Source organism: Hylobates moloch, unplaced genomic scaffold (genome assembly GCF_009828535.3).
Source record: "Hylobates moloch isolate HMO894 unplaced genomic scaffold, HMol_V3 SCAFFOLD_5, whole genome shotgun sequence".
In the NCBI taxonomy this organism is placed as follows: Eukaryota; Metazoa; Chordata; class Mammalia; order Primates; family Hylobatidae; genus Hylobates; species Hylobates moloch.
Window position 1 is genome coordinate 133,368,975 of NW_026652280.1, and position 25,500 is coordinate 133,394,474.

General features: G+C 36.4%; 1 protein-coding gene and 1 pseudogene across 8 annotated transcripts in view; one reads left to right on the forward strand and one right to left on the reverse strand.

Annotated features, from left to right (window-relative positions):
* The window catches only part of CCDC18 (coiled-coil domain containing 18), a 100,443-nt gene that overhangs the window by 70,622 nt on the left and 4,321 nt on the right, over positions 1 to 25,500 (reverse strand). For all 8 annotated transcript variants that reach the window (XM_032155336.2, XM_032155340.2, XM_058439569.1 and 5 more), the window contains 6 exons: positions 23,972 to 24,130; positions 18,362 to 18,468; positions 16,720 to 16,848; positions 8,492 to 8,588; positions 4,634 to 4,755; positions 2,864 to 3,155 (listed from right to left, as the gene is read on the reverse strand). In XM_032155336.2, the coding sequence (XP_032011227.1) occupies positions 2,864 to 3,155; positions 4,634 to 4,755; positions 8,492 to 8,588; positions 16,720 to 16,848; positions 18,362 to 18,468; positions 23,972 to 24,130 (906 nt within the window). The remainder of the gene's footprint in view (positions 1 to 2,863; positions 3,156 to 4,633; positions 4,756 to 8,491; positions 8,589 to 16,719; positions 16,849 to 18,361; positions 18,469 to 23,971; positions 24,131 to 25,500) is intronic.
* On the forward strand, positions 19,411 to 19,731 carry LOC116469759 (large ribosomal subunit protein eL42-like; annotated as a pseudogene).

The following is a 25,500-nucleotide window of genomic DNA, read 5'->3' on the forward strand; positions in this document are numbered from 1 at the left end:
AGACAGTTATAAAAAGAGCAAGGTAAACAGTTAATGACTTCTACCTTCAAACTATAACCAAATCACACCTCCTAGAAGTAGAAAAAAAATCACATTTTCTAAACCTATCATTCTTAGCACTACGAGAAACAAACGATCAAGCATACATTACCACATTCGGAATCATATCTCAAATGATTCTTTTTTTAGAGACAGGGTCTCACTCTGTCACCCAGACTGGAGCTTATGATCATAGATCTCACCACAGCCTCGAACTCTTGCACTCAAGCAATCCTCCTACCTCAGCTTCTCGAGTAGCTAGGACTACAGGCATGCGCCACCATGCCCAGCTAATTTTTGTATTTTTGTAGAGACAGGGTCTCACTGTATTGCCCTGGTCTTGAACTCTTGCTTCAAGAGTTCCTCTCGCCTTGGCCTGCCAAAATGCTGGGATTACAAGCATGAGCCACTGTGCCTGACCATATATGAAATAATTCTTGATACACAAATGAGAATGCCAATTTAAAATTGTTATCTGTATATGATTACTTTCTAATTTCAAAAGCAAACAGTATATTAAAAATCCAAGCAAATAAACAGCATCTTGGGAAAGCAGATATCAGAGGAGCTAAGATCTTATGTTCTAGTTTAAATTCTACTACTTACCAGTTGGGCAAGTTATTTACTTTCTTAGGTCTAGGTTTCTTCACCAATAAAATAATACTGAATCAGATGATTTCTGAGATTTTTTTGGTTCATAATTCCACAGTTCATAATAGTTTAACATTGGTAAGTCTACCATCTAGTCTACCATACATTCATATGTGAAACCAACCATAATATATTTACCGACAATTTCCCCTGATCTTTCCTTCATTTTACACCTATTGATTACAAATTCCTGAATAGGTTTACTTACCTTATTTTTAATCTCATTTATATATATGGTCACAAATATAATCAAAGAGAAAAGGTGGTAGACCATTATTATAAAAACATTTTAGGCCAGGCGTGGTGGCTCACACCTGTAATCCCAGCACTTTGGGAGGCCAAAGCAGGCAGATCACCTGAGGTTGGGAGTTCGAGACCAGCCTGACAAACGTGGAGAAACCCTGTCTCTACTAAAAATACAAAATTAGCTGGGCATGGTGGCACATGCCTGTAATCCCAGCTACTTGGGAGGCTGAGGCAGGAGAATCGCTTGAACCCAGGAGGCTGAGGTTGTGGTGAGCCAAGATCTCGCCATTGCACTCCAGCCTGGGCAACAAGAGTGAAACCTTGTTTCAAAAAAAAAAAAAAGGCTGGGCATGGTGGCTCACGCCCGTAATCCCAGCACTTTGGGAGGCCAAGGCAGGGGGATCACGAGGTCAAAAGATCGAGACCATCCTGGCCAACATGGTGTAACCCCGTCTCTAATAAAAATACAAAAATTAGCTGGGCATGGTGGTGCGCGCTATAGTTTGAGCTACTCGGGAGGATGAGACAGGAGAATCACTTGAATCCGGGAGGCAGAGGTTGCAATATGCCGAGATTGCACCACTGCACTCCAGCCTGGCGACACAGCGAGACTCCATCACAAAAAAAAAAAAAAAAAAAAAAAAAAAAAAAAAAATTTAAGTTCTATGCCATTCTAATAAGTACATGAAAAGTTGCTCATCATGAGCCATTTAAAAAAATGTAAATTAGGGCCAGGCATGGTGGCTCACGCCCATAATCCCAGCACTTTGGGAGGCCGAGGTGGGTGGATCATGAGGTCAGGAGTTCGAGACCAGTTTGACCAATGTGGTGAAACCCCGTCCCTTGTGCCTGTAGTCCCAGCTACTCGGGAGGCTGAGGCAGGAGAATTGCTTGAACCTGGCAGCTGGAGGTTGCAGTGAGCTGAGATCATGCCGCTGCACTCCAGCCTGGGCAACAGAGTGAGACTCCATCAAAAAAAAAAAAAAAAAAAGAAAAACCACAATGTGATACCACTTCACACCCACTAAGACGGTTATAATAAAAAAGACAGACAAGAACAAGTGTTGGCAAGGAAACAGAGAAAGAGCAACCCTCATACATTGCTGGTGAGAACGTAAAATAGTGTAGACATTTTGGAAAATAGTTTGGAATAAATTCACCATAAGACCCAACAATTCTACTCCTAGGTATCTACCCAAGAGAAATGAAAACATGTCCAAAGACTTGTATGCAAACGTTCATAGCAGCATTATTCATAATATCCCAAAGTGGAAACAATCCAAATGTCCATCAGCCAGTGAATGGATAAATAAAATATAACATATCTATATAATGAAATACTATTTAGCAATAAAAAGAAATGAAATACTGATATCACAACATGAATGACTCTCAAAAACATTAAGAATGCAAAAGACCAGATGCAAAAGAGCACATATTATACAAGTTCATTTATGTGAAATGTCCAGAAAAGACAAATCTATAGATGCAAAAACTATTAGTGTCTTCCTAGGGGTAGAAGTGAGTACAGGGACTAATTATAAATGGGTCCAAAATACCTTTTGGGGATGATAGACATGTTTCAAAGCTGGATTGTGGTGATTGTTACAAAACTTGTAAATTTACTAAAAATCATAGATTAGTACACTTAAAACAGGCAACTTTTATGGTATGTAAATGATACTTCAATAAAGCTGTTTAAAAAAAATTCTGTGCCATTCTTATATATGGCATCTGAGAAACTGGGAAAAAGTGTAGAATGGTAAGTGCAGGAAAAAAATAGAGATGAGACAAAAGAGAAATTCATGACTAGAAGTATAGAGGAAAAAAAAAATTAGAAGCTAATAAAGCAACCACAAAATGATAGTCTTTTCTAAAACACTTTAGTAAAATTCTTCTTTTCCATTACGTAATCACACATACTTACTGGCAACTGGGATATAATCTTTTCCAAACTTCTTAGTTCTACCCTTGAACTTTCAATTTCTTGTTGACATAAATCTAGTCGCTCATTCTGTGCTGCAACACGGAACTTTAATTCTCGGTTTTCATTCATTAAAGAAGATTTGTCTCTAAGTATTTCATCTTTGTTCTCTAACTCACTCTCTAGCTTCAAAATACTTTGTCTAGATTCAGTTAGTTGTGCCATGACTTGTGAATTTTTCACTGCCATGATCCTTAATTTTTCTTTTCCGTTGTTATTTTCTTCTTTTAACTGCCTATGAAGAAAAGAGAATAAAAATGAAAATAAAATATATATGCATTCATTTTAATCATATTTATTTAATCTCACTTTTAAAATTTTTTGAAGCTTAATTCTAAAATAGTACCTGCTCACATTTACTAAATACCTACTTTCTGCATGCCAGGCACTCACAACTTTATGTGGTTGGCACTATTATTACTTCTTATTTACAGATGTGGTAACTGAGGCACAAAAAGGTTATATAACTTTCCAAGTATCTCACAGTAAATGGTAGGGAAGGACAGCCCTATTGTCTTAAAAGCATTTCTGCTCCCTGTTGAATTATATAAGACAGGAAATCTAACTCCAAAATCCCTGACATAGCATTTCACATTATCAACAAAGTTTTGGATTCCTAAAACAGGAGAAAAAGTAAACTAGCTCTACATAATTGTAGAATCAGCTTAAGAGCCCAGCATCAATGACTTTCTGTTCTTACAAGGATTCTTTTAAGAAATATTGCATCAGCAACTCTTAATGGCACACTGGGAGATACTGTGAGGAAAAACTTAGACATTTTAGAGGGTTAGACTCCAAATGTGAAGTTTTAAAAATATCTTAACCAATTTATTTCACTTATATTTGAAATATGAAAATAACATTTTTTTGAAAAATATGAAAATAACATGACAAAAAATCATATCTAATTACATATACAAGAATTCTTTCATGAAGTATAAAAATTTTAAGTGATAAAGGATTGCATCATAGTGTAATTGGCAGCATCTTTCTTTCTTAAAAGTATATCTTGCAATCGATAACTGATTCTAGAAAATACTCTAGTAAAAAGTATCTTTACTCCCTCCTCCTTGGCAAAAATACTAAACAGACTACCTTAAGGAAAGTATGGCAAAATTAGACAAACCAGTCATTGATTGCTTCCTGCTCTCCCTTTTTTTTTTAAATTAACAGTTTGAAGTGATAAAGACTGATTAATATTAACCTCTGAAAGTTGATGGGTGTTGGTTTTGAGAGGACAACATGATATACTAAAAGAGAGTATTGGAGTCAGAATACTTTGATTTTTCAGACCTTCAGTAAATTCTGGCTACTCTCGGGGCTTCTGTTTACTTACAAAATGAGAAGTTTGGACTAGGTAATTTTTTATGATCTGAAAAATACTTTTTTTAGAACACTGGATATTATACACATTTTACTAGTGAGTTAATGTGGCTATACATCAAGGACATTATATCTATTAATTTTCTCTAAATATATGCAAAGCAAATGTGTCGATCAGTATGTCTCCGTATTTACAAGTATATCAGCATTAACACATTTTACTTCATTTCTAATTCTAACTCTATAGCTAGAAAACAGGTTCAGTCATGAAGCCTATCCTTCTATATAATGTAAGCCCATAATTACAACATATAAAATATTGTGTTTTAAAATGTTTCAGTTTTTTCCATGTCTACACAAAAATCCTTTTTCTACAACAGAATACTGTACCTTAATTTCTCTTTCAGAATTTCAAGTTCACTTTTATATAGACCACACTTTTCTTGTAGCCTTTTATTTTCTTTTTCACAGTTAATCAGATTTCTCTCTAATATTTCTTCTTCAGCTTGAACCTAAAACAATAATTTAAGTGGACATACTAATGTGGTTGTAAGTTTTAGGTGTTTCAAGCTAAAAATGTAAGTAGTGATTTCAGAAATAAGCAGGAGAGTAGACTAAGAATTTCATACATTTAAGTCCCCAGCCTTGTAGTGAAAAGAAGCAAGGTAAAGTTCCTGGACAGTAGCAAAGGACAGAGAAAAAGATGCTACTACCTGTCCAGAAAACCTGTAACAGATAGGCAATTGCATCAAAATTCATCTACAGCTGCTGCATCCGAGTTACTAAAGGTTAATTTCAGTGCAAATGTTCCAGAGAAGTTATTTTTGAAATTTTAACCACAAAATTTACCGACGAAACCACAGCCCAAAATGTAGAACAGATAAAAGCACCCAAGATACAGTGTTGAGAGGAGAAGATTGGGTAGATCTGCCCCAATTCCTTTGTTACCCTGTTACATCCACCTAACTATAGGGCTTTGCTGAGCATTGTTTGCAACTGATAATCCTAAGTGTAAAAAAACAAAACCTGTCTCTTACATTCTTTTCTCTTTCTCCATAAAGTCCTTCTTCTCCCCAAGAATATTCCTTCTACTAGGTCTTCTACCTCCCCTTACTGATCACCTTATTAAAAATCCCTTCTAGGATGTTTCATTCCCACAAGGACCCTCTCCAAGGCTCTCAAAACAGCGTTCTGATTAACTAATTCACACTTAAGGTTTCAGTACCTGTGAGACCTTAATATTTTACACTGCCAAGTGATACTCACAGTTTTACTGCAAAGGAATGACCACTTTGTAATCAATTGCAGACTTTCTCCTTGATCTCAGTATTTAATATTGTTGGTAACTTCTCTAAAATATTTTATCATGTAGCTGTCATGACAATATTACACTTGACTCTGGCCACTCTTGTTTTCTTTGCTTCCTTTTATTAACTCATCATTCCTAACTGCTCTTTTCTTTCTATATATTCTCTCAAAAGTTTAGCGAATTTCTTGGCATTCCTTATTGCAAATATATTATGAGAAACACTCACCCCAAGTTTCCAAAATCCCTCCTATCCTCCTTACGCTATGAAAATTACTTAAGCAACATCTTAACTTATGAGACCAAAGACATTTAATTCAAAATCATTCAATTTCCTTCCACCTAAAACTTTTTTCTGTTTTTATCCACTTTTTTCCCATGAAGAAAAGAAATGTCCTATTTCATTAAAAAAAAAGAATCTCACTTCTGCTCTTGGACTATCATCTTGCATATCGTTCAGACCCTTGTGCCATCTTTTATTCCTTATAATTCTAGCATCTTCAATCTCCCCCTACTAATATGTTCAGGGTACCCTTAGGCGCTTTACCACAGCTTCTTCACCTTAACTTAGCTTCTTTCTACCCTTCCATTCGCTGCCTCTCCCAACCCGTCACACACACTTATTTCCTCTTCACCTACCATATGTAAAGAATTGTCTGTTAGCTACCTCCACTCCCTCCCTTTCCATTTCTCCCATTTCAGAGGTTGTGCCTTCTACTTTAATAAGTTGCTCTCTACAAAGTATCCAATGACTTCCTGATTATAAAAACCAATAGCCCTGTCTCGTTCCTCATCTTTCTAAATTTTTTTTCTGATTTTTCACAGACAGGGTCTTGCTCTTTCACTTAGGCCTGAGTGCAGTGGTATTACCATGGCTTAATGCAGCCTCTAACTCCTGAGTTCAAGCTCCTGAGTTCAACCTCAGCCTCCTGAGTAGCTGGAATTACAGGCATAAGCCACCACACCTGGTTCAGTGCTCATTCTTCTTGACCAATTTGCAACATCTGGCACTGAAGATCACCACCCTCTTTTTAAAATGTTCTATCGCCTTGGCTTTTCTTATTATACTTTCCTGATTCTCTAATTTTTTTAAATCAATTCTCGGTATCTTTCAAAAGCAAATCTACCTATTCTTTATCTCCCAGGGTATCTTTCATCTTCTTCTCATTCTATATGAACTCTGTCAATGTCCAAGGCTTCTACCACTTTAATTCAGTACTGTCAATTCTCAAAATTACAGGCCTAGTACAGATTTATATGTCTAAATCCAGACCTATAGATACAAAAGCCTACTAGCAACCTGTAACTGGATATTCTACAGACATTTCCAAAATAGAACTCATTAACTTTTTTTCCTAAATTGTCTATTTTGATTCACGATGCAATCATCCAGCAGTCACTCAAACCAGCAACCTAAAAATATCCTATATTCTTTCTCATACTGCCCACTTCTAATGCATTCAAGTGGTCACTAGATCCCACTGATTCCCCAACTTTAACATCCCCATAGCTACCTACTCAGCTCCTTCATCTTCAATATCTCTTGCCTTGTCTTTTAAAGTCTCTTTGACTTGTCTCTCACCTCTCAAATGCATCTTCACATGACATCAGAGTGAGCTTCCTAGAACATAGATTTTGATCATTTTCCCTGCTTAACACTGTTCAATGATATATCACAATCTTTGAGATAGCCTAGCAGCTCAAGCATTGCCTACTCTGTGAAGCCTTCTTTGGGCCCATCAGAGTTTATTAACCACCGCCACCTTCATCCCACCCTACCACACCTACCTCTTATTTCTATATTATACTTCTTATTCCAAAATACTGAAATTATTTGTTAACATACTTGTCAATATTATTAGACAGTGAGCTCTTTAGGATAGGTATCATGTGTTATGTATCACCGAATCTCCCAGAGACTAGCACAGTACCTGGCATGTAAAAGCAATTTCATGATTGTTTAATAAATGAACACCCATCTTCTTACTCTACCCTTCTACCTAAACATTCCTTCCTCTGCCTTTCTACCTTTCTTGGATCAGAATCATAAACTTCCTCTGCTTTCATTGTTATCTCAAGATGGAAGTCTCCCATATTAGAATCTCTTTACCAGACCTCTCTTTTGAGCTCAATATCTGAATATCCAACTGTGGTGTTCCTCCATACACATTTCATTACCATGTGATATTACTTAAAGATACTAAATGAATATAATAAATGAATGTAATAAACTCACTATTATTTCTATATCAAATCCGTTCAAAGAACCTTCCGAGAGGCAGAGGCAAGCCCCTCTCAGAGTAGCAGACTGACGGAGACCAGTTGAAAGCTACATAATCTATCTTCATTTTCATTGAAGTGATAAAAATGAATTTCTTTCTTCTACTTCTTTAGCTCCAATCTCTGTTAACACATGCCATCCTTCTCTATATTTTGGTCCTTCTCCTCTCTCTACTCTTTTCTCTCTTTGGATAAAAAAGTTTCTCCTGATAATAAAAGGGTTGGTGAACATCATCCTTAACTAACATTTACAAATTGTTCACTTAAATGATTTTTTTTTTTTTTTTTTTTTTGGGGCGGGATTTTGGTTTGTCGGCCAGGCGGAGCTTGCAGTGAGCCGAGATCGCGCCACTGCACTCCATCATGGGCTCCGAGTAGCTGGGACTACAGGCGCCCGCCACCACGCCCGGCTAATTTTTTGTATTTTTGGTAGAGACGGGGTTTCACCGTGGTCTCGATCTCCTGACCTCGTGATCCGCCCGCCTCGGCCTCCCAAAGTGCTGGGATTACAAGCGTGAGCCACCGCGCCCGGCCCAATGATTTTATAAGTTCATAAAAATTACTCTCTGTCTCAACCATAAACATATTTTAATTATTCCTACCTTTATTGTTGGAATATAGACAGTAATACAAAACACTGAATTTGCACAATTGCCTTTTACCTTTTCCAGTTTTTCAGCCACTTTTTTTTTATATTGTTGGAAAGCTTTACTCAGCTCTTCGGCATTATATAGTGCTTCATTCCTTTGTTGTTCAGCTCTAAAATTTAAAAAGAGATAATGAATAAAAACGAAGAATGCTCTGCATTTGAACAGTTAAGTTGCAAAGTAATCTTTAATTATAAGGAATAATTGGAGAGAAACAAATTTCTCTGTACTAAAAAGGAGTATTAGGCTTAAAGTACAAAATGAAGAGTGTAGATCATACTACAAAAATTTTCTCACTCTATCAATATGAAAAATGAAATATAACACAAAACAATTATAAACATAAATGTTGAAATATATATAAATTCTTATGTGTTGGCAATTTTTTTTTCCCTATCTGGAAAAGACAGATTAGGGAAATAGCCTGAGGCTGGATGATAAATTTTCAAAGGTTAGGTTTTATAGAATCAGTCTATTGTCTAGAATATTAAATATACTCAGTAAATTCTGTGACCTTTGCAAAGGTCAAATAAATTTCAAACAGTTATTTCAAAAAATGGTAACTTCTATTGATACCAGATATAAAAATCTACATAACAAAAAACACAACCACCACCAACCACTGTTTAAGCCCAACCTTGTTGCCTCATCTCTTAGTTCCTTATGCTTCTTGCAATGAAATGAAAATTTGAGGCACAATACATTGAGAATATTTGGTCAATATCACTCTCACACCTAAAAATATTTTAATATTTAAACCTATTCCCATCATATTCTTTCTAATGTAAGTGAGGTTAGTGACCCTCCTCTTATCCAGGGTGAATTACTCTATTTATAGTCTAGATCTTAACTCTTAACCCTTCAGAAATACACTCTAGCTTCTGTACTTTCATTCTCTCTGTTGGTTATTTTGCCACAAGTATAAACAAGTTCAAGTAAAAGTACTCCTTTCTGAGTCTATGCGGCTAAGTATGTCTATTTGACTCCAAAGTTTCAGATAAAGTAAGGACAACAAAGGATTTCTCTGAAAATCTGTAGGAATATAATCAATGCCTGAGTGTGCACAGGTACTGTTCAGAGCAAAGGATACCTGTACTTCTCACTTAAACAAACAAAAACCTTCCCACATATTGTGCTTTCCTCTATCATCCTTCAAGCCAGACTTATCCAGTTTACACTTATCTACTCTTCCTCATTTCCAATTTGTAAAAAGTAATGACATATTTCAGCCACACCAAAAAGTGTGGATAAATATTACCATGTACTCCCAATCACGTTTTAATGAATCTTCACTCTTTGTCTGAAAAGGCTACAGAAGACAAACAAAATATTACAAATAAAGTTGAGGTCCTTATGTGTCCCTTCCAAATCCCATTCCCCTGACTTCTTCCAATAGAGGTAACCCTATCCTGATTTTGGTGTTTTTTATTTTGTACATTCATGTTAACCTACATCCACAAATCATATACATCACAGTTCATCTATTCTGAGAGACACATCGTTTACACTTTTTGTTGCATGTGTGGGGTCTTGCTATTTTGCCCGGGCTGGTCTTGAATTCCTAGCCTCAAGTAATACTCCCACTTTGGCCTCCCCAAGTGCTTGGATTACTGGAGGGAGTCACTGTGTCCAGCCTGTTCTCGCTTTTTTTTTTTTTTATAATCTCCTATAGTCTTACCATGTTTTCACATTTTTAACATCTCTAAAATTGTTATGTGCTGGGTGTGGTGGTTCACGCCTGTATTCCAAACACTTTAGAAGGCTGAGCCAGGAGGATTGCTTGAAGCCAGATGTTAGAGACCAGCCTGGGAAACATAGTGAGATCGTCTCTACAAAAAGTTAACTGGGCATGGTGGTGCACACCTGTAGTCCCAGCTACACTAGAGGCTGAGGCAGAAGGATCCCTTGAGTGCAGGAGTTTGAGGCTACAGTGAGCCATGATCGCAACACTGCATTCTAGCCTGGGTGACACAGCAAGACCCTATCTCTAAAAACAAATAAAATAAAATAAGACAGTTCCAGGTGGGGGTCTGTAAAGTGCAGCAGCCACGGCCAGCTACCTCATGCTCAACAACAGCACCTAGATGCTCATCCTGGGGCTGGGCACCTGCAAGTCCCCCTTGGGCCAGGTAACTGAAGCTGTGGAGGTGGCAACTGACATCGGGTACTGCTGCATTGACTGTGTCCACATGTACCAGAACGCAAATGAGGTGGGGGTAGCCATTCAGAGGAGCTACCCACTGTGGGTCTCCTCTGAGCTGTTCTGTCGCTCAACAGATCTTCTCTTGCTCACCCTCCACTTGTTTGCGTACCTCATTCTTCCTGGATGCAAGACAAGAACTCAGGACCCACTGAATGGTGGGGCTTAAAATGCTGTAACACAAATGGCTGAAACACGCCCCTTGCTCACTACGTTGCAGGCAACAAGAAGAAAAGACAAGAGAAGGAGAGAAGAGCTACAGCCCTTCGGGGGAGCCCAGACCTATGAGCTTCCCAAGCCAGGGCTGTGATACCCTCTTTAGGGCTCTGTGGTTCCTGGTGTCTCCAAGCTTCCAGCACCACCACGTTCCCTGGTGTCAGCCACAGAAGCTGCTTATGCTATGCCTGGTCCAGCCACAGCCTCGCAGGGAGCTGGCGCTCGTGCTGGTGCCTGGAGCTGCTCACACCACCACAGCTGGCATGCCTGGCTATGCATAGTGGCCGGACTCTACGGTCGTTCACACACCCCTTGCCATTCTGCACCTAGCTCACCCTTGGCAGGTGTGGAATCCAGGGTGGTAGCACGAGCCAAGCACAGCCTACCAGGCTGAATGGGCGGAATGAGCCCAATAGGCCAGAGTAAAACTTGGGCAAAGGTACCACTGGCCACAGAGGTTTCTGGCTGGTGAAGTAACACCCCAAGGATCCCAAAACAGCATATTGTGCCCCTCCTACTTCTAGAAATCTGTAAGTATAAAAATTTCTTCCTTCATGTCAGTCATGTGTCTGTATCTTACCATACCCGATTAAAACAAACCCCAAATACATTTTAAAACACGCATTAAAGCCAGGCACAGTGGCTCATGCCTATAATACTTGCACTTTAGGAGGCCAAGGCAAGAGGACCACTTGAACCCAGGAGTTCAAGACCAGCCTGGGCAACACAGCGAGACACCATGTGTAAAAAAAATTTAAAAATTAGTCGGGTGTGGTGGGGCAAGCCTGTAGTCCTAACTATCTGGGAGGCTGAGGTGGGAGGATCACTTGAGCCCAGGAGTTGGGAGCTACTGTGAGCCATGATCACAGTATTGCACTCCAGCCTGGGTAACAAAGCAATACTCTATCTCTTTAAAAAAAAATTAAGACTATACATATCTTCTGTAGATTTTTTCTTATAGTTTTTCTTATTTGATTTTAATTTTTTATTGAGTAAAGTACAGAAATCCTAAATGAGAGAATTTTTTAATAATGTGTATACTTACTTAACTACTAACCCAATCAAATAGAGAACACTTCCAGCACCCCTGTGTACCTTCCCAGTGAATATTCTTTACCCCAAAAAGGTAAGTACCATTTGGACTTTTAACAACATATGTTAATTTTGCCTATCCTTGATTTGCTATGGAATTATACAGTATTCTACTGTGTCTGGCTTCTGCTGAGCATTATATGTGTGATAATAACCCATGTTGTTACATAGTTGTAGTTGCTCTTTTTTACTGATGTGTATAATTATGTGAACATACCACAGTTTATAGATTACACTGTTGATGAACATTTAGCAATTACGAATAAAATTACTTTAACATTCTTGTACATGTCTTTTAATACAGGGACTAAGTTTTGTTGAAATGAATGCTGGATCATAAGGCAGGCTTATGTTTACCTTTAGCAGCTACTGACAAACAGTTTTCCAAAGTGGTTCTACCAATTTACACTTCCATTAGAAATGCAGAAGAGTGGGCCGGGCGCGGTGGCTCACGCCTGTAATCCCAGCACTCTGGGAGGCCGTGGCGGGCAGATCATGAGGTCAGGAGATTGAGATCATCCTGGCTAACATAGAGAAACCCCATCTCTACTAAAAATACAAAAAATTAGCCAGGCCTGGTGGCAGGCGCCTGTAGTACCAGCTTCTAGGGAGGCTGAGGCAGGAGAATGGCGTGAACCTGGGAGGCAAAGCTTGCAGTGAGCTGAGATCGCGCCACTGCACTCCAGCCTGGGCAACAGAGCGAGACTCCATCTCAAAAAAAAAAAAAAAAAAAAAAGAAATGCAGGAGAGTTTCAATTCCATATCCTTGCCATAACTTGTTTTTGAGAGTCTTTTCCATTTTAGTCATCATGGGCCGTAGTGGGCCTGATGTTTCCTTTCCTTTTGTCACCATTGTTTTGACAAGTTTAGTTATTTGTGGGCAGATTTTTAATTACTGATTTGATATCCTTAATAGCTATATATACACACACACACATATATATGTACACACACACACACACACACACACACATATATATACATTATATATATATTCAGGTTTTCCATTTATTTTTAAGTTAGTTTTGTTAAATTATATTTTGCTGAGAATTTTATTTAGTCTAAGTTTTCAATGTATCATCTTTAAAATGATTCAGTTATTGGCCTTATTTCTTATATATTTCTTATTGCTTACCGATTTATAGCTAAATCTGTAATTTGGGAGTCCCTTGTCAATCCCAACACTTGTGCCTTTTCTCCTTTATTAATCTTGTCTGATGCCCATTTTCTTGTTCATTGTGAAAATAACCACATTTAGGTTTTGGTAATCCTTTATATTGTTTCATTGTTTTGTATTCATCCATTTCATCCTTATCTTTATTATTTCCTTACTTCTATTTTCTTTTGATGTTCATTCTTTCTTCTGATGTCCTCCTTTTCCTGACCACGCAATTGGCTATTTCAGTTAATTTTCAGTCATGATATAATACATGTATATAAGGTTAAATTTTTTCCTCTAAGAGTGTCTTTAGGTACAGCCTACAAGCAGTGTCGTGCAATTTTTTTTATATCACTCAGTTCTAAAGGTTTTCTAATTTATTCAATGGTCAATGAACACTAGTAGGTCAATGAACACCAGTAAGCCTGGTTTTACATTTCCAAACATACAGGATTTCAAGGAGTTGTATTCTAACTTAACTGAACTGTGGTTGGAGAAGATAATACATACGACATCAATCTTTTGGAATTTGTTCAAATTCATGCTTTCTGGCATAGTGAGGTAACAGATTACATCTGCCTGAAAGAATGTCAATTTCAAACTGTTGACTACAGGGTTCCATATACACATCCATTAGATCAAGAATATTAATTGTCTTATTCAACACTTCAAGCCTTTATTTTTTGTTACTTAATTTAACAATTCCTGATAAATGTATGAAGAATTTTCCCCATATGACTACAGATTTGTTCTTTTCTCCTTGAAATTGTGTTATTTTTCTTATGTATTTTGGGACTAAATTATTAGATACATATAAGTTTAGAGTCTTTATATCTTGCTGGTTTAGAGTATTTATATCTTCTTGGTTAAGTGTTACTTAAACATTATATGAGTCATTTTAATGTTGGTAATGCTTGTTGCACTGAAGTCTATTCTGTGTGATCCTAATATAGTAATATCAACTTTGCTTTGGTGAGTATTTATCTGAAACACTTCTTTCCATTCTTTTTTTTTCTTTTTTGAGACAGAGTCTTACTCTGTCACTCAGGCTGGAGTGCAGTGGCACAATCTCGGCTCACTGTAATCTCTGCCTCCTAGGCTCAAGCAATCCCTTTCACCTTAACCTCCCAAGTAGCTGGGACTCCAGGCGTGTGCCACCACACCTGGCTAATTTTTATATTTTTTGTAGAGATGGGGTTTCGCCATGTTGCCCGGGCTGGTCCTGAACTCATGAGCTCAAGTGATCCACCTATCTCAGCCCCACAAAGGGCTAGGATTACAGGTGTTAGCCACCGCACCCAGTCTGCTTTCAATTTTTCTGTGTCCTTATGTTTTAGGTGATCTCTTACAAACAGCATAAAGCTAAACAATCTCTCCCTTTCTTTACACTAGCTTTTTAATCCATTATGATTAATCTTCTCCACCCAAAAAATAGTCCTTGCAAAAGTTCTGATCTTTCAATCTCAGAATGTGTCTTAGTCTATTTGCGCTGCTAGAACAAATATCATAGTCTGGGTAGTTTATAAAAAACAGAAATGTATTTCTCACATTTCTGGAGGCTGGGAAGTCCAAGATCAAGGCACTGGCAGTTTGGTAGGGCCTAATCTCTCTGCTTCCAAGATGATGCCTTAAATGCTACATCCTCCAAGGAGGAGGAATACTATCTTCTGACATGACAGAAAGGAAAAAAGGGACAAACTCCCTCTGTCAAGCCCTCTTATAATGGCATTAATCCATTCATGAAAGCAGAGCCCTTGTGACCTAAGTACCTCCTAAATGCCCCACCTCCCAACAGTGTTGCGTTGGGATTAAGTTTCCAATACAAAAAATTGGGGGGACACATTCAAACCATAGCAGAAAGTCAATATTCATTTTAGTTCTTCAAAAAGCTCCAAGAGTCTTCATGTCATACCTCTACCTAAAAATCTCAATTGGCTATTTATGCTCTCCAGGTTAAAATACAAATCCTTTGGTATAACACACAAAGCCATTTACAGTCTGGATCCAGCCTGTCTTTCTTGTCTCATCTCCCACTACACCTATTTACTTATAAGAACATAAAATTACTTAAGAGTTCTTCAGCAATGATACCCTTTAATACTTCTATACGTTTGCACATGCTGCCCAGAATGTGTCTGTCCCCCACTTACTCACTCTGTGAAGCCAAAGTCAATACTTAGCCAGGCGCAGTGGCCCACGCCTGTAATTCCAGCACTTTGGGAGGCCGAGGAGGGTGGATCACTTGAGGTCAGGAGTTTGAGACCAGCCTGACCAACATGGTGAAACCCAGTCTCTACTAAAAATAGAATAATTAGCTGGGCATGGTAGTGCATGCCTGTAATCCCAGCTACTCGGGAAGTTGAGAAAGGAGAATTGCTTGAACCCAGGGGGCGGAGGCTGCAGTGAGCCAAGATCACACCACTGTACTCCAGCCTGCGAGACAGAGTAAGACTCCATCTCAAACAACAACAACAACAGCAAAGTCAATACTCGAACCTAAAAGTCACCTCTTATCTAAGTTCTATAGAGGAAACTAGTAGCTCTTCCTCTTTATTTTTTCTTGGCAGCTATATTGTGAATGTGGTCTTCATGTATTATTATAAATAACCATGTGCAAAGCTTATCTGAGTAAGTGAAGTGTGAATTCTAAAGTATTTAACCACAAAGTTTATAAAATAGTTACAAATTGTTAGTATTTATTAAGAGGTACCTTACATTTCCTTTTTTCATTTACTCTTCATATCTATCCATATCAAGATAATATCATCTTTATTTAACAGATGAAAAAAACCTGAGATTTCAAACGGTTATATCATTTGGCCAAGGTAACAAAGCCAATGAGAGGTAAAATCTAAAAATTTTCTGACTAACTCCAAAACCTAAGCATTTTCTATTTGCAATATTGCTTAGTATACATTGTGACTTTATACTGTATAAGAACTGCTATAATCCTATTTTATTATAAAATCTTATTAGTTTAAACTCAAAAAATTTAAATCTTTATCAGTTTAAAAGTGAACTGGCACTCGGAGTTAATGGTTCCTTAGACAGAGCTACTTAAAAGACTTGATCTCAAGACATAATTTATACAAAATAGGTATTTTTGTACTACTTATATATTTCTAAAGGAAGATCCAACCACACATTCACATGCATTGAGTTTCTTTCTCTATCTATGAGGCAAAATTTTCTTTTAAAGAGTTCATTCAACATTTTATTTAGTTTTATTAGAGGTAATATTAATTTACAGGCTTTTTCCCTGTTAGTATTTTAAACTCAGTGTACTGGTTTCAAATAGGCCATAGAACTTAATTTCAGAAATAAGTATCATTAAACTGATAATCATTATCAGTTTTGTAGAAATTAAGCCCAATCCAGAATGCTAATAACATAAATTCCACATATAAACATTTTAATGGAAAATTTTTAAAAATTAATAGATAAAAAAGAACATTAAGTTATTTTATTGCCAAATCTCTAAAATTTTTTCACTTCAAAAATTAACTAGAATTTTAAATAGGTAATATATCTTTTTATTCCCCTTCAAAAAAATGTATTTGCTTTAAAAACACATACCTTTTTCCTTGTTTGGTTTGTTCAAGTAAGCCCATCTTTAATTTTATACATTCCTCTTTGGACTCCTGCAAACTCTGTTCCTTTTCAATTACCATTTTCTGGCTCTGTTCCAGCTTATTTTCTGCCTCTCTATAAAATAAAGGATACTTTGTTTAAGACTACTAAAGAGATTATCCCAGGTATGCAAGAATAATTTAATATTAGGAATTATATTTGTTTAAATCAATGAGTTAAGAGAAACAATATACAAAAAGAGATAGAGAAAAAGGCATATTCATCACTTGTTAATTAAGAGTTTTTTAAAGAATAAAAGAATACTTCCACCAGATGATAAATATATCTGAAGTAATAACTCACATCATATTTTATAGTCAGATACCAGAAGCATTCCTGCATAGTTCAGAAACTAAATAAGGATGACTGTTATCACCCCCACATCCAACAACTTTTCTGACAGTTCTACCCACTGCAAAAAGCAAATATGAAAAGGTAATAAGAAGTATAAATGCTGAAAAGGAAAGACAACATTTCTTTTCTTTCTTTCTTTTTCCTACTCTTTGACTCAGAAACAAAATTTTTTTTATTTGCTGATAATACCATTAGCTACCAATTACAAAATAATTATATTATACAAAAGTCGGTAACCTTCCCATACACTAGCAATGAACAAAGTAGGAACAATTCACAATTGCCAAAAATATAAAATACCTACAAATAAATTTAAAATAATATATGTATTACAAAGTAAATTACAAAACTCTGATGGACATAAAAGACAACTTTAGTGTGCAGCACAATCATTTGCAGAACTTGTGGAACACCTACCAACTTGGTTCAGTATGCCAGAGATAAGACCTGAGAATCTGTACTTCTAACAAGTTCCCAGGTGATGCTACTACTGCTGGTCCTTTAACTATACTTTCAGAATCACTCAGAGTAATATGTTATTTAATATGCAAATATTTCCCATTTTATTCAAAGCAGAAGAGAATAAATTATAAACTGCCTGATGGCAAGGCATGGCAGCTCATGCCTGTAATCCCAACACTTTTGGAGGCCGAGGCAGGATGACTGCTTGAGGCCAGCAGTTTGAGACCAGCCTGACCAACATAGTGAGACCCTGTCTCTACAAAAATAAAAATAAAAAGCTTAGCTGGGCACAGTGCTGCACGCCTGCAGTCCCACCTACTTGGGAGGCTGAGGTAGAAGGATCACTTGAGCCCAGGAGGCTGAGGCTGCAGTGAGCCATACTGTACCACTGCACTCCAGCCTAGGTGACACAGTGAGACCCTGTCTGTAAAAATAATAAAAGTGTCTGACTCCTTTACATTTTATTTCTTGAACTCCCTTTGAAACACTGAGTATATACTGCTATGTAGGTGAAGAAATGAACTAATTCATATTTGATAAAAGCATGTAAATAGGCATCTCACCTTAGTCTTTTTTAGCCCCTATATACTGCATGCAACCTACAGCCAGGAGGAGTTATGATTGACTAAAAATAGATTCAACAAGTTCTAAGACAGCTGAACACCATTAGGTTACTGTAAATTTATTGAGTGCGGGGAACAAGATTTAACAAGATATAACAAAATGTAAAAGTAGAAAATAAAACTTTGAGAGCTATAAAAAGTATATTTACCTCAAAACTTTATCTTGAGCTGAAACCTCTGCTTCCAAATTTATAATCTGTTCTTCTAAGATTGGGACACTGGCTGCCTGCTGTTGAGCAGACTCAAGCGTAGCAACCTAAAACATAAAAACAACTTTTATAGTACTTTCAGAAAATAAATTAACCTACTTGGTCCTTATTTTTTTTCCTGTCAGATGAGGGTGTTCAATAGGGCTCCCAAATCATTGGTCAGATGTAAAGCTTCCCATCTATTCCTTTGATCAACATTTACATGGGCATATCATCATTATAAGCCAGCCTTGGCATGTAAGCTCCTGGCATTACCTTCAACTTATAACTGAAGAGTTATTTAGGGGAGAAAATAGAATCTCTATTGATAAGCATCTAGCAAGATTAATTTTACATAAATTAGAAAATTAAATATAAAATATCAAACTATAAACAATTAGAAAATATTTATTGAATTTTTATGATTTAAAAACCTAATTATAGAATACATGCTTACTAGGAAGAATCTAAATACAGAAAAGCATAATAACCCTACAATCTGTATTATAAAGAGCACAACTACTATAGCAGGGTGGGAACCCACAGTCTAAATGGTATAGAAGAGAGTATCAATAAGATAACTATCACTGAAAAAGAAGTTTAGAACATGAAGGCACAAGGTACTGTAGAGAGCAGAAGTGAGGACCCAATGAAAAACCAGGGATACAGTTCAAAGTATCTGCAAGTAACAGTCATCCTCTTTTTCCCACTCCCAGAACACCAATAGCAAGGTGCTGGCATACTAGGAAAGAGGCAGAAAGTTTATTATCAGAAGAAACTGAACAGAAGAAGCTTGAGACTGTGGGACACTAAGAGTAATGAGCAGGAATGAAGTACAGCTTAACAAGGGAATTAATATAAACCGGTTAGCCCCACCTTACTACCCAGTTTCATTTTGGGTTATCCCACAGGTGAGAAACTAAAGGATTCTTTGCTGGAGAAACTCAATTGCTCCAAAAAAAAAAAAAAAAAAAAAAATCTCTTTCCATGCTGATAGCGCTCCCGCAAACATGGTGAACATTCCTAAAACCTGCGGGATTTTCTGTAAGAAGTGTGGCAAGCACCAACCCCAGAAAGTGACACAGTACAAGAAGGGCAAGGATTCTCTGTATGCCCAGAGAAAGTGTCAATATGACAGGAAGTAGAGTGGTTATGGTGGGCAGACTAAGTAGATTTTCCTGAAAAAGGCTGAAACTACAAAGAAGATTGTGCTAAGGCTTGAGTGCGTTGAGCCCAACTGCAGATCTAAGAGAATGCTGAGTATTAAAAGATGCAAGCATTCTCAACTGGGAGGAGATAAGAGCAGAAAGAGCCAAGTGACCCAGTTCTAAGTGTTATCTTTTGTTTTATTATGAAGACAATAAAATCTTGAGTTTATGTTAAAAAAAAAAAAGGAAAAGAAAAACATCTCATACTGATATTGTTTGGGGGCTGGCAGGTGTTTCCCTACAAAAGAACCACCTCCCTAACTATCACCCAGAAACAAAGTCCACTGGACAACAAACCACCAATCTGCATTTAAATGCCTTTCTCTTAAATATGAATAGCTAAAATACTAACATCTGAAAAAATCTTCTTTTTTTTTGAGATGGAGTCTCACTCTGTCACCAGGCTGGAGTGCAGTGGCGCGATCTCAGCTCACTGCAACCTCCGCCTCCGGGTTCAAGCAATTCTCCTGCCTCAGCCTCCCGAGTAGCTGGGACTACAGGCACACACCACCACACCCAGCTAATTTTTGTATTTTTAGTAGAGACGGGGTTTCACCATGTTGGCCAGGATGGTCTCGATCTCTTAACCTTGTGATCTGCCCACCTCAGATTCCCAAAGTTCTGGAATTACAGGGGTGAGCCACTGTGCCTAGCCCAAAAGCTTCTAACATAAAAGTCAGAGGCCTAAACAAATGAAAAAGGAAAGTAAAGCAAACATGAAAAAAAAAATCATTAAATCTTCAGAGTGCTAAGAGAGAATACGACATTAGTATGTTATGAAATACAAAACAATCGGAACAAAAAAAACTTTAGAAACCGAAAAAAGTATGACAGCCAAAATAAAAGATTCAATAGAAGTGCAAAAAATAATGTTGAGAATACCTCCTAAATAAAAATCACAGGGCCAGGCACGGTGGCTCAATCCTGTCATCCCAGCACTTTGGGAGGTAGGTGGATCACTTGAGTCCAGGAGTTCAAAATCAGCCTGGGCAACATGGCAAAACTCCATCTCTACAAAAAGACAATACAAAAACTAGCCAGGCATGGTGGCATGTGCCTGTAGTCCCAGCTACTTGGGAGGTTAAGGTGGGAGGATCACTTGTGCCCAGGAGGTCAAGGTTGCACTGAGCTGTGATTGCACCATTGCACTTCAGCCTGGGCAACAAAGCAAGACCTTGTCCCCCCAAAAAAAACAAAAAAACAAGGCTTACATTCAAAAGACAGGTAATAACAAATGTTTGCATGAATGTGGAGAAAAGGGAATCTCCATATGCTGTTGGTGGGAATGGAAATTAGTACAACCATTATGGAGAACAGTTTGGAGGTTCCTCAAAAAACTAAAAATACAGCTACCATATGATCCAGAAATTCCACTGCTGGGCATATATCCAAAAGAAAGGAAATCAGTATATTGAACAGGTATCTGCACTTCCATGTTTGTTGCAGCACTGTTCAATAGCCAAGATTTAGAAGCAACCTAAGTGTTCATCACAGATGAATGGATAATGAAAATGTAGTACTTACACAATGGAGTACTATTCATCCATAAAGAAGAATGAGAATCAGTCATTTGCAACAACATGGATGGAACTACAGATCATTATGTTAAGTAAAATAAGTCAGGCACAGAAAGACAAATATCATATGTTCTTACTTATTTGTGGGATCTAAAAATCAAAACAATTGAACTCATGGACACAGAGAGTAAAAGGATGGTTACCAGAGGCCGGGAAGGGCAGTTGTCGGGGTGGGGAGAGGTGGGGATGGTTAATGGGTACAAGAAATAGAAAGAATGAATAAGAACTACTATTTTATAGCACAACAGCGTGACTATAGTCAATAATAATAACTTAATTGTACATTTAAAAATAACTAAAAGAGTATAACTGGATTGTTTATAACACAAAGGATAAATGCCTGAGGGGATGGATATCCATTCTCCATGATGTGATTATTATGCTGCATGATTGTATCAAAAAATCTAATGTACTCCAAAAATATATACGCCTACTATGTACCCACAAAAATTAAAAATAAAAATTAAGAAACAGAAAAATTTCCAGAACCAAAGGATACAAGTTTCCAGCCTGAAAGGGCTCTCAAATACCCAATATGAGTAATAAAGGCCTATTCAAAGACATCTTGTGCGGTTTTAAAACACCAGAATGGGAAGATCCCAAAAACTACCATCTAGCATAAAGTGAAAAACAAACAAATGGGGGGAAAAAAGAGATTACATGCTAAAAAGTAATTCACAATGGCAACAGACTTTTCAAAGTGGCACTGGAAGATAGAAGGGAGTAATGCCCTAAAAATTCTGACATTAAATAATTTTCAAACTGGAATTTAATCATGAGTGAAGAAGAAATTAAGACATTTTCAGGCAGGCAAGGAAGTAAATGGAAGATATGCTCCAAATACAGGAAGAATAAACTAGGAAATAACAAAAAATGGAATTCAGGAAACAGTAGATCTAACCTAGAAGAACACCAAGAGAAGTCCCAGGGTAGCAGTTGGACAGCAGGTGTAAAGGGCAAAAGGCTCAGAAAGAGCAGGATGCCAGGCTCCAGAAGAGTAAGTACAATCATTGCTAGAGGTAAGTTATGAATATATTGATTGATTTCTGCAAAAGAGTCTCAATAGTGGGCATATATGTAACATCAAAAGCTCATACGTGGCCTGAAATAGGTGGCTTCCCTAAAAAATATTTCAACAACTTTGAAAATGCTGAGCTGAGAAATACAATACTAGTATCTTACTTCCTCGCATAACCACTGGTATGTTTATATCCTAAAAAGAAAGGTTCAAAAGGCTATTAGTTCATAGTTATTAAATTATCTTTATGTCTCTTTTCTTACTTTAAATCACTAAGCAATCATGACTTTAAAAAGAGAGATTATCTATAGTTGAAGAAAAATTTTAAAAATAAGCAGAAAAAACGAACAGACAAATCACAAAGAAATCTAAATGGCAAACAAATATACTGAAAAGGTACATTTTGTAAGAAATCAAGAAAAACAGCATTTTTCCCTCAAAGTGACCAAGAAAAGATGAGGAACCAAATGTAAATGCTTGAAAAACATTATTTCCCTAAAATTTGGTCATTCTGCCTCTGGAAATCTACCCTAGAAATAATCTCAAACACCAAAGAAGTTTTATGTTCATTGCTGCATTTTGTTTTTCCTGTGCTGAAATAATCCCTAATAGCATTTTGTTTTGTTTGAAAAAACAGAAAAGAAAAATAAAATCTTCCCATAACTCCTCTACTTAAAACTACATATAATGTATGTATACAATGCTTATGAAAGTAAATAGTGAAAGCCTCACTCCAACCTTCCAATCTCTCTCGTAATTATCAACAGTATGAAGCATAGTTTCTAACCTTAATATATCACATGTATATATATTTACATATAAACACACACACACAGAGACACATGTACACTTCTTATAAAGAGGAAAACTAAGACTATTATACGTGTGTACTGCTCCGTAATGTTTTTCTGCCACTAAATATATTAGGTAATTGTTTTTGAGTGCTGACTACACACAGACACTGTTTTAAGTGACTACATATATTATATCATTTAAACCTTATAATGCTCCATACAAGTCAAACAACTTTGCATCTTAGTACTAGTATATTTGCCTCATTTTTTAAAAAAAGTTTTTGTTGCAATCTATCTTATGGGTATACCATAATTGACTATGTCTCCATTATTAGACATTTTGGTTTCTTCTAATTTTTTGTGTAATACCAATCATTTAGTAAAAAAATAGGAAACCACTGAAATACGGGAATTACTAACTAAATTATGATATAATCACATGAAATATAATGCTACCATAAAAAATGTTCAATGGAAAAGCTATGTAAATGCATCAGAAAATGCACAGACTATATATAAAGTAAAAAACAGAAAACACCAAAACTACTTAAAACAGTCTGGATTCAACTACATATTAAACTGGTAAAGTGGTTTCTAGGTGGACACTCTGGGTGATCTTTCTTCCTCTTTTTGCTACTTTTAAAATTTTCAACAATGACAATGTGTTATTTTAAAAGGGAAGATAAGTAAGTTATACTTCCTTTATATAAAAAATAAAACCACACAAATTGGTAATCTTAACACCTTAAGAAGCTGACTTATCTAAATGCAAAAACTGTAAAGTTCCCTTCAATCATTTTCAGATATAATTCATACAATATTGACTTTGTAACATGTTGATACGATAGTATTATAATGAAAATTACTTCCCATAACACATTAAGGCAATGTGGCAATACAAGGAATATTTTTCCAATTATAAATCTTAAAATAACAACTATTTTCTGTGGGCAAACTTATTTTAAGATACATACTTTTGCTCTTGACTGTGTTAATTCAAAGTGAATGGATTCAAATTTAGTCATTAAGGAATGATTCTGTGTGACCAAACAAGCATTCTGTTGCCTAAGTTTATTTAGTTTCTCTTGCAGGCTTTTAATCTCCTGATCCACAGGGGAAGAAGATGAAAACATCTGAAAGAATGAAAAAGAACAAATATATTTTCAATTCTTTCAATTAAGGGTTACATGTAATTAATGGAAAATTATGAGCAATTATTAATAAAATGACTAAGCAGCTCAGAAAATGAGTTAAAATACTTAGTGAGTATTGACAAGGATATGCGGAACAATCAATACTCTCTCCTCCACTGCTGGTGGAAGTACATACAAGTATAACCTGGAAAACAGTGGTGCACTTTGGGAAACTGGCTGGTATTATCCAGCAAAGTTGAATATGCTAAGAACCAATAATATCATTCCTAGACATAAACCTGATAAAAACTTTTGTACTTTTGCATGTGCAGATATAAAACTATTCATAGCTACATTGTCCACAAGAGATAGTAAACAGGAAGAACCCAAATGTCCACCAACAATAAAATGGATAATAGGTAAAATATTATTTTATCTGTATACATATTTTTATTATATTCTTTTTATACATATTTTACAATACATTTAATTTTCATGAGGATTGTGATTTTCAAAACATTTCTTTTAATTAACTTTATTTTGAGTGATTTATTTACGCAATTCAAAATTCAAAACTATATAAAAGAAAAAGTATACACAGAAGTCTCTTCCCATCTTTAATAGGTGGGTAACCACTTTTATAAATTTCTTGTTTAGTCTTCTAGTGATTCCACATGCATACATAAGCAATACAAATTATCCACTTCCCTCCTCTCCTCATGCAAAAACTAGCACATTAAATATAACATTCTGCACCTTGCATTTTTTTTTACTTGAACAATATATACTGGCAATCTCTCCATAATAAATACATTGACAAACTCCTTTTTTCTTCTCAACTGCATAGTTTCCATTGTATGAATAAATCATTAGTTTATTCAACTAACCCTCTATTACTGGATACTTGAACTATTTCTAATCTTTTGATAGGATAAACAATGCCTAATTTCATATCCTGCAGGTGTGTCTATAGTATCGTTTTCCAGAAATGGGAGTTCTAAGGTAAATGGATTTGTAATTTTGGTAAATATTGCCAAATGCATCTCAGTTGGGGTTATATCACTGTGCATTCCCACTAGGCAATGTACCCGTACCCAATATCACCAATTAACATCTCAAACATCTGAATGTTTAATAATTCTATAGGTAAGAACTAGGTAAGGTACTTAGGTATAGTTTCATTTTGAATTTATCTTATTATGAGTGAAACTGGACACCTTTTCATTAGTTTGGATATCACTTTTATTTCTTTTTCCATTCATGTCTTTTGCCTATTGGGTTACTGATCTTTTTGTTCTCAATTTCTAGGAGATCTTTACACACTAGATTAGCCTTTTGTCTTTGATAGGCATTACCATTATTGTTTTCCC